The sequence below is a fragment of the Carassius gibelio genome, chromosome B5 (genome assembly GCF_023724105.1).
Source record: "Carassius gibelio isolate Cgi1373 ecotype wild population from Czech Republic chromosome B5, carGib1.2-hapl.c, whole genome shotgun sequence".
NCBI classification, from domain to species: Eukaryota; Metazoa; Chordata; class Actinopteri; order Cypriniformes; family Cyprinidae; genus Carassius; species Carassius gibelio.
In genome coordinates, this window is record NC_068400.1 from 37,872,162 (window position 1) to 37,882,670 (window position 10,509).

Sequence of the window (10,509 nt, forward strand, 5' to 3'; positions counted from 1 at the left end):
CCATATTGACTCCACGCAGGCGCACATATCGCGCGCATGCACAGTCGTTCACATCGCGTACGTTCTCAAACGGAAAGATGGCGTCAGTTTCGAGTGAGTAATTTTTTTCTTTCTCTCGTTTATGTCGTTTTAAATTTTAGGATTTTTAGGACATTGCAAATGCTAGAAATCTTCATAGTTGGGGTAGTCGTTAAGTAATGTTAAGAAATTGGGAGTTTTTGTATAACCGACACTCCTTGAGCACGCGGCCTAAGATTTGTGTTTTTAGGTCAAGGTGGTTGTTTGAAGCTAACGGATCGTTAGCTAGGCCTCACCCCTTTAAAATTAGTTTATAGTTTACTAAGAGAGTAAAATCAACACACCATCAAAATGATTTACTGTAATGCGTTTTCGTGTTCTTTTAGTGCACAAATCTAGAGCTCGTTTCAACAAGTAAACAGTGACTAGCAGGCGTGGTTTAAAAACAGCGGGATAAAGAGCGCAGCCTCCTCGACGAACGCAAATTTTAGTGTTCGTATTGCACTTTTGCTTTTAGTATTGCAAAAGAAACTTGCACATGATATTTGGTTTCTTGCTCTTCTTGTTTTTTTTTTCGTCATCAGTTAAAATAACGCGAAATCGTAAACGTTCAAATGCATGGTTTTGAGTTTATCTTGCTTAACTAAACTAAATGAAGTTAAATAACTAAAATGTGTGGTGGTTCAGTATAACGGACCCCTGTTTCTTATGAATACTTCAGTACTCTATACAACTAGGCCTGTCTTGTTGATATAAGCTTTGTTTCAGCTGAATAGCTGGAATTCATTACGGACTGCGCTTCGTTGTCTTTGTTGTTTGCTCAAGTCATGCATGTTTCTCCCATCATTTTTGGACTATTATAAAACGCTAGATGTGCAGTCAATATGCATCTTTATTTTCCTGACGTTATGCAGCTGTTAACTCTGCTTGCAGGAATTCATTTGTTTTGTTATTTACTTTCCTTTAGATTATAGCAGCTACAACCAGGCTGGTGCACAGCAGTCGTAAGTCCATCTCCATTAACATGTTGTATACCTTAACATAGTGTATACTGTTCATTATCTTAATATTATATAACAGAGCATGCATACAATGCACATTTTACACAGGTATGCCTCATACACCACCCCACCTTCTCAGGGCTATGGACAGACAGCACAGGTAAACCTAAACTTGACAAAGCATTTCCACACATGTATGCGTATTTGTTTGATACTATTTTATAGTTTTCATGTAACTTAACATCCTTACAGGAACGCCCAAAACAAGGCTTTCTTCCATTAACTTTTTTTTTTTTTTTAGGTTTATGTAGGATGACACCAATATTAAAAGGCCAGATTCAGTATACAACTTATTGATGTGTACTTTCTACAGGCAAGCAGATAAACCCAGAGTAAAAAAGCAGGGCACAGAGTTTTACATGAAAAGGCTTTCCATATAAACCATTATTTAAAAAAAACAACTAGCACATTGGATTTGTTTTCCAGCCTCATCTGCTTGCCTGCAGAAAGTATGCATCATCATAAAGTGTGTGCTGAATTTGGTCTTTATAATTATTTTTGATCATTTTAATTCATTAAGGCATTTTAAGTGTTTTTTTTTTACATTTAACGTTACTTTTTTTAGTAATTGAAATATTAGTAAATTGGAAGCATGGATACTTGACAGGCTGCAGGTCTTCACGTCGGTCATGTCACTGAAACTATGAATTGAGCAATCCTGGTTGTTGAATCTGATTTTTTGTGTTAAAGAGAATCTAGTGGCATTTAATTCCGCAAAACTTATTTTATAACAGGGTTATTCTCAGCAAGATTATGGCACATATGCTCAACCCGCTGCTGCACCTGAGTCCACCTACAGCCAGGCAGCGCCCTCTGCTGGAGCGTATGCACAGCAGCAGTATGGATCTTCATATGGACAAGCAGCAGCAACTGCAGCAGCAGCACCAGGTCTGTAGGCACAGCTTTGGACCGAAATAAAAGCAATCCATAATAATGCTTCCTCCAGTAAAATTAGTCCAGCCCATTGTTGTCGTTTTGCATCAGAATCCAAAAAGATGTTTACAACAACTCTGTAAATGGTGCTTCATCTGTGCATATTTCTCTGCTGATTCAGAGAGGTTGATTTATTTTCTTTTGCTGGAGCATTCACCTATTCAGTGAAGAGGATCCATTGGTTGATGTAAATGATTTTTTACATTTCTCAATTCTCTTTATTCCTTGAGTTTTTTTTTTTCTTTCTTTTTTTTTAATGCAGAGACCAACCAGCTTTGTGGGGAAATTTGCAAACAATGCAAAGTGTCTTGGTGTATTACAGTTAAAAGGAACTGAAAAAGTAGATTTCTTGCAAGAACATTGAAATTGCAAATGTGTTGACGTTTTTGACTTCGGTATTTCCCACACCTTTTAGTTGTTAGGCTTGGAAATTCCTGCTTACTAAATTGCACCATTTTAGTTCTTTTGTACACATGGTCATGCTGTGTTTATTCAGGTGGACATAGAACATGATTCTCATGACTAATGTTAAATCATTATTCTCCCTCTCAGCTGCATATGGAACAGCACAGCCGGGAGCTTATAGTCAGCCTGCACAGAGTTACGGGGCCAGCAGCTACGCCAACTCCACTGCGGCCCCTGCCACCCAGGCATCCTATGGCTCCCAGCCCGGATACTCCACCCAGTCGGCCTACTCTGGCTACAGCCAGCAGCCTGCTGCCTCCGCTCCTCAGAGGTAACTGGACCGTCTCCTAGAGCATCACATTAACAGGATGCTGTATAGAGCCTCCCACAGTATTTCCATATGCTGTTCATTCTTCATGCTGAATGCCACTTGAAATGCACAGTTCCCATGCAAATCCCGTTTCTCTCTGTAGTGAATGTGTAAGATCTAAGAGGCTGTATATGCTAATATGTAACATTTCTTAATACTATCAGTGTTGACAACAGTTGTGCATATCTTTTGTGAGAACAGTTTTGCATGCACAGAAAGTTCAAAAGCATAGCATTTATTTATAATTCCGTAAAACTTAACGGTTTGTTTTGATAAATTTAACATGTCTTTTTAAACAGAATGTACAGTGTGCACATCTTTTAAATGTTTTTAATTTATCTGTATTGCAGCTATAGTGCAAGTGGCCAGCCGGCCTACAACCAAGGTGCCTATTCCCAGCCTGGAGCGTATTCTCAGCCTCAGGGTGGGTACCAGGCTCAGCAGCCTGGCTATGGGCAACAGCAGCAGAGCAGCTACGGACAGGGACAGCCACCTCAGCAGCATCAGCAAGGCCCACCTGCTGCCTACCCCCCGCAGGGGAACAGTTCTTATGGACAACCTCAGTACGGCCAGCAGAGTGCATCACAAAACGATTACAACCAGCGAAGCTCTTATAGTACGTTTTTCACCATTTTAAAGTGATTTTAAGTTTCTTATCAAGTTAAGGTCGTATGTTTAGTGTGTGACCTCTCCTGTAGGCAGTTACGGTCAGAGTGGTGTGAGCGGAGGCTACCCAGGGTCACAGCAACGGGGTGGATACCCAGGAGATTCCGGCAGAGATGGTTATGATCGAGGTCCTCGTGGCCGCGGGGGTATGGGCCGTGGAGGCATGGGGTAAGTTCAGACTTTAATGTACCCAAATGTTCATTGCTCTCCTGCTCGCTCATTTCACTGAGCAGAATCACTCACCACATGCAGGTGTCCAAGAAGAGTGGAGTTTCTTGTGTAGTTATTCCAACCATTATTTGAGTTCTAGAGGTTTTTATGACACCACAAAAGTATTGTTGCTGGGATGTTTTAATTTGGTCTAACATATTGCAAGCATTTTTACGATTACAATTTTGAGGGGCATTTAATGCTTATTCTAAGACTGAGGAATTAATAGATTTGATCTCACAAAGCTCATAGCTTACTGGTCTTTGCCTTTTCTTTACTCACGGTTATTTCAAGTGTGGCAGCATATCGAAGATTTGAGGAGGGTTTTTTATTTTATTTGATTAAATATTTCTTTTGTTGCAGTAAGCTGCCAAAGAAATAAAAAAAAAATTTGTTTCAAAAGCTGTATGAGGATCTGTACTGCTGTTGAATTTGAGTGGAGAAAATGAGTAGTTTACTGTATAACTATCGCAGTAGATGGTGGCACACAATGATGGGTGTTTAAGTTTTGTCCTGATTTACTGGGTTTTACATTTTGAATGGAGGTTTGTCAGGATGCAGAAAGTAATCTGGTTTCAAAATGGTGAATGTTAACAGAAGGGATGGTTCAGCGTTGGGAAAGAATGTATCATTTATATAAATTGGTTGGAGTAACCTTGAACGAAATCCTTGAATGCTTAATGGACACGCATAAAATGAAATACTTTGGTAACCAGAGGTAAGAATGTTCTTTTTATTCATAAACAGTTCTTCAAACACTTCTCAGTAGGTGGTTTTTGTTAACCAATAAAACTAAGTCACTGACTCCAAACTAAAAAGGAAAATCAAGTTATTTCTGGTCCAACTGAACTTGTTTCAAGGGATGGTGAGCATGCTATTAAATATTTCTGATATTTAAATTTTCTTTCATGTACTTGAATATCTTTGCATTTGTGAACTGTTCTCATTTCAAAGGCCTTGTTTTAACATTCTTTGTCACATTTATACGCTGCAGGTATCAGAGATCGATGTAAGAACAGCAGTACTTATTCTTTAAGTACCTTTTTCCATTTCAAAGGCGACATCTCAAAGAACAATGGGGATTTTTTTTTTGATTTGGGTTTTATTTGCCTAATGTTTGGATAATTTATCAGCATATTTGTGATTTCATTTTTATATACTTACCACAATTTGTAAACCTATGTCTTTTGTACTATATATTTATGAGTGTACTTTTGTTCAATGCTGATTTTGTTTCTTTTTTTTTTTTTTTTGGATTGAAATAGCTAAAGGGATTTTTCTAAATAACCGGATTGCTGTATTTACATTTTGCCTCATTAATTTTATACTGGTTGCAGCCCAAAGCCTGAGGCACCAAACTTACTTGGCAATTCATCCCACTAAAAAAAAGGTTTAAAGAAAAGATTTGTATTTCTGGTTCTATGTGGATGTCATTTTACATTATGTGCAACCAAACTGTTAAGTAACATGTTATAGAAGTCATGAAGCAGCCCCAATTAGTTACTAAAATACACTGTACATTTATCACATGGGGCATTTGCAAGGTTAGAGGGAGAAACTGTGTTCATTTCCTACTCAAGTCCTATGGTTGAAGACTAAAAGGAATATCGCCTTCATATCTTCATGTTTAGCATCGCTGGAGACAGAGGGGGCTTCAATAAGCCTGGTGGTAAGTTCCTAAAGCGTATTCCATTGGCTAGTCCACTCGAGTTAATGTAGAGGCCATTCACGCCTATGTGTCCTTAAGAGATTTCTTTGGTGTGCCACTTTTTTGACCAAAAAAAGAGTGTCCTAATGGTTTATATTTGGATTTCTTGAAAAGTTGAGACGTGTCCTTTGACAGAAGCTATTTTATTTTTTCATTCTGAGAGACAATTGTGGTCAAGGGTAATCCTGAAAATGGTCATATCTTAATGTTTTTAATACTGCTCACAGGTTTTTGTTTGTCTTGGCAGATGGGCAGGTTTGCTTTTAAGATGTTATGTCATTGTCTAATATTGTTTCTTGTCTTTCTCTGCTTTGATCTATGGAAACCCAGAAGGCATGAGGGGTGGAATGGATCGTAACATGGGTATGTGCTGGAAATAATCCCCCTCTCCTTTAATGTTCACTGCAGATAAAAAATTTGTCTCTTCAATCTTTTAAAACAAGGATGCAGTAATTTGAACAAAAGTGACCGTAAAGTAGTTTCTATGCTGTTCTTTTGACTGTTTATTCAAATAAGCTTGAAAAAAAATGAGTCACAATTGTTTCGATCATTGATTTAATGTTTTTGAGCATCAAATCACCATAATAAAATGATTTGATTGATCATTAAAATAGAAAATTGGCGTTTTAAATGATTTCAAATATTGCAAAATAAATTCATCCTTGAGTAGCATAAGAAGCTTCTTTGAGTATCTTACTAACTCCACATTTGTTTTTAACCAAAGTGCAAGTTAACAGTGTAGTTAAATTATGCTTTACAAATACATCTTCGATAAAATGGTAAAATTTGATTCTCTCCCACAAACACCAGGGCATCCAGGAGAGCAGGACTCTGAGAACAGCACCATCTACATCACAGGCCTCACAGAGAATGCCACTCTACCAGAGATGGCCGACTTCTTCAAACACTGTGGAGCGTTACGGGTGAGGAGCTGCATAACTAGATTAGCCTTTTATCATCTGAATCCAGCTGTTGTAGTGGCTGCTTTGACACTTTCCATTTTTCATAGCTGTCTTGACCATTTTTGTTTCTCGTAGATAAATCGGCGTTTAAATCAACCAGCCATAAACATCTACACAGATAACGACACTGGCAAGCCAAAGGGAGATGCCACGCTCTCTTATGAGGAACCTGCCTTTGCCAAAGCTGCTGTTGAACACTTTGATGGTTGGTTTCTCAGATTATCATCTGCTGTGTTAATTGGTTGACTTTTATTCTGCCTGTTTGACTCAAGATCTCTTCACTTTTAAACATTCTCAAACATGTTGCTCATACCTCAGGTAAGGAATTCCAGGGCAGGAGGTTAAAGGTCTCTATGGCTCGCCGGAAGCCCATGATGGGGGGTATGAGAGGTGGAATGCCAATGAGGGGTGGCCCTGGGATGGACCGTGGAGGTATGATAAATTTAAACCAGCAGGAATCCTTCAGGTGGGGGGTTTATCTGTATTGTAACCGTGGCTTCTTGTATGCCAACAGGCATGGGAAGAGGAGGGGAGAGAGGTGGTTTCCCCCCTCGTGGAGGCCCTCGAGGTGGAATGGGTTGGAACGGGCCTCCAGGAGGCAATGTGCAGAAGAGAGCTGGAGACTGGGAATGTCCCAAATCGTAAGTGAAACAAACTGTTTTGAAGCAGCCAAATTACGATGCATCTGTTTTGCAATGCATGAGGCCTGTTGAGTAAGCATAAAAAGTGTTGACCTCTGTTTCAATCTCTTATCTTAAATACAGTGGATGTGGAAATCAGAACTTCTCCTGGAGAACGGAGTGTAACCAGTGTAAAGCTCCAAAACCTGAAGGCCTAGGAGCTCCTCCCTTCCCTCCTGGAGGTACACACAAATGAAGTCTTCCCTTATCAGCTGATGAGCTCTAAAAGTGTCCTTGACTGAGATTTGTGTTGATGTGTAATAGAAAAACATGATTTGTTTTAATTGTAATTTTAGGCGGTGATCGTGGCAGGGGTGGAATGAGGGGCGGCAGGGGAATGGATCGTGGTGGTCCGGGGGGCATGCGTGGAGGCTGGGGTGGGGATCGTGGCGGATTCAGAGGCGGTCGTGGTGGAATGGACAGGGGCGGATTCAGAGGAGGTAGCAGGGGTGGTCCTCCCATGGACCGAGGGGGCAGGAGAGGCATGGGACCCCCAGGCAAGATGGATATGAGGTGAGCGTAATTTACTGAGTATAACAAGACGTATGCAAAAAGCTTAAGTCTGGGAGGTGCTTCATGTACTTACGATGCATATTTTCTTTTTTGTTTAACAGGGATCATCGTCAGGAGCGCAGAGACAGACCCTACTGAGATCATGCATCAAGCAAATGGAAATTTACATAGATGATCATTTTAAAAGTCCTTTTTATTTATGAATCCATATTTATACATGGTTCTTTTTTTTTTCTTTTTTTTTTGCTTTGTTTTTAATTTCAGTACCACATTGTGGTTTTAGTTAAACCTTTAGGTTGCTTTTTTGTATGCAATAATGGCCATTTATTTTTAAAGATACTCAGTTGCCCTGTTGTCACCATTTTTGAAAATGTCCGTCTTACATGTCTCTCTATGTAACTATGTACTTTGAACTGTTTTTAAAAAATAAACTTTTCCACCTCCAGTCATTTAGCTGTTTGTTCCTTTTCGTAATGTGGTTTTTGCTCACTGAAGTTAGCAGCAATTATTACTTCATACATGCCATCTCTTCACGTCTCTATATTAGTTAATAGGAGATTATAGCCTCCTGTTAATTCATGCTTTAAGCTCTTTTAGCTGTTCTAAAAGGATGTTTTAAAACCGCAACACAGCATTACTGTAAATCTAATAACATGCACCTACTCTTATGATTGGGTGCAATTCAGACTTTAACCATTAGGTGTCTCGTTTGTTCTAATTCTAGTTTCAATCACTGCCATGTGCATGATAGAGCAGATGTTTTTTTTTTTTTTTTTTTGATAGAGCAGATTTATCTGCTGAATACCAAGTAAAATGACGCCAGCACTGTTATCAGACCATGACTAATGACTGCTGTGCAACATTTTTCAGACATGAGCAGTTTCTGTTAGGTCAGTCCAATTTTGGAGGTGGAAATGTAAAGCTGTGCAGAGTGTTTCAATTCAAACAAATGCTGCAGTGTGTTTTCTGCTCTGACGTCTAATTGTTCTATAACAGCACAAGTTGAAACTGTGGTCTCCTATAAAACTCAAGACCATTAACAACATTTTACTTCATCTGAAAAGCATCTGGCATGTGTTCACCATGAGCTCGGGTTGAATCATTGCTCTTGTTAATTGAAGTGTTGGCAGGAGCTGACGGGATGCTGCTTGTACCAGCTTTGGAGCCTTTTTGCAAACCCTGTCTTAAGTTCATATCTACACTCAGAAATTGAATTCAGCAAAGGTAATTCTCAATCATAAAATATTTCAAAGCATAGAATGGATAGTGTTTCATTTCAGTTTCACGAGCTGATGCCTTTTTAATGGACCGCTTGAAGCCAAATGCTCTCTTGCTGGAGAGCTGTGGAATGAACTGGTTTGTGTGTGTGTGTTTACAGAAAAGCTGATTCATCCAGGCCTCGAAGAATGATCTCATTCCTTCTCTTGCTGTGTGTCCTCCCCTCTGTCTAGCTCTCTTAAAGAAACAACCGACGCTTTTCAAATCAAAACAAGGGCCTCCCTTTGGCTGCACGGCTGCTGTTGGAATCACACACTGCAGTAGTCCAGTCCGAGCTATTGAAGTGCACGCTGCCAGAGCAGGAAGTAAAGCAGAAGAAAATAAAAACATTTCCATTATGCTCTCAGATCCCATGTTAGGGTATCATGCAGTGAATAAAAGCTCAATGATACACAAAAGCTATTATAATCTCTTATGGTTGGTCTGCTGTTAGGTTTAGAGGAGAGTGAGTGGGTGTGATTTAAATCTCCAGTTGGCTTGTTTGGTGACATACGTCGAAAACATCCAAGCAAAAGTGAGTCTTAAAATAGGATGGCACCAGGGAGGGAAGCTCATGAGTTTTCCTCATAGGGATCATTTTTTGATCCACTAGCATTAACATTATAATACATCAGTGAGATGCATTCGGAAGGATTGTATGAAACCGTGATATTTAGAATGTCTTCTCATTCTCAGCATGTGCCTTAGTGTGGCTTTGACCTATGATTGTTAAGAGTTGAGTTTCTGAAGACAAACTTCAGTTGTCCTACAGTCATTGAACTCAGTGTTTAAAGGAGATGAATGAGCGCTGATTAACATCATGGTGATGTCCTCATGTCTGTCTTTTGTATGCCTGTTCAGAATGGTCCCTTTCACTTGCTGATGACCAAGACCATTGGCAGAGTAGTGCGAATAAGCCTGGACTAAAGTTTTGGAGCCCAAACAGGAACAGAGTCTGCTGGATAACCACATTAATTTAATTTGACAAACTTGATTAAAGTTTGGCAGTGACAGTTTTTAAGAATGTGGCTCAAACAAGATTGACGTTACTGAGCAATGGAGCAGATAATGTGGCAAACACTTTTGTAAAAAGTACGTTTTTTCACTAATTAATGAACAAAGAGAGATTATCTTTTAAATTCTAGAGTGGTCTTTACACGTACAGCAAGATTTTGTTTTATTATATGTATTTTTAAGTTTACAAAAGACACCCAAACACACAACATATGTCACGGCTCTCAAAAATACTTTTTTCTGATACCGGCGCTACTTGCACGTCTCAAACATTAAACCGCGGTTTCGCATTTTTAGCGCGAGTTCGCTAGTTTGTGGTGCAGCAAACGGTCGTCGGAGCATCTTAATATGTTTCCTAACAAGACACCAAATGAATTTGAATTGCAGATAGAAATATATCACATAATATTGTACGGTGGCCTATTTTAGCGGAAGCTTTAAGGTCATGTAAACAACATAATATGTATAACAATTATAATAACTAAATAAATCCTAATTTATGGTTGTATTTTTAAGGTTGTATAAATAAATGGGATAGCGTAGTTAATCGGTCATCATGGCACATAGTCCTAAGGTTACCCTCCACGTCTGGCTGCGCGAGACTAGTTACCTCAACTTTGCGTCGCCTGACTGTAACTGTACATTGCCCTGCCACATTTGCTTATCACATCAAGGTTGTATGTTTAATTACATCAGTTAATTTGAGTTGAGT

The 10,509-nt window shown here is 39.3% G+C and overlaps 1 protein-coding gene across 1 annotated transcript; it reads left to right on the forward strand.

Moving 5' to 3' along the window:
• The first annotated feature begins 43 nt into the window (after positions 1-43).
• On the forward strand, positions 44-7,975 carry ewsr1b (EWS RNA-binding protein 1b). The gene is made up of 16 exons (XM_052556008.1): positions 44-93; positions 986-1,022; positions 1,128-1,179; positions 1,814-1,967; positions 2,565-2,748; positions 3,138-3,403; positions 3,486-3,621; positions 5,295-5,332; positions 5,702-5,734; positions 6,182-6,294; positions 6,409-6,538; positions 6,652-6,765; positions 6,848-6,974; positions 7,098-7,195; positions 7,310-7,526; positions 7,628-7,975. Exons 1-16 carry the CDS (start codon positions 78-80, stop codon positions 7,662-7,664), a joined length of 1,752 nt encoding a protein of 583 aa, XP_052411968.1. The 5' UTR covers positions 44-77; the 3' UTR covers positions 7,665-7,975.
• Positions 7,976-10,509: the final 2,534 nt, after the last annotated feature.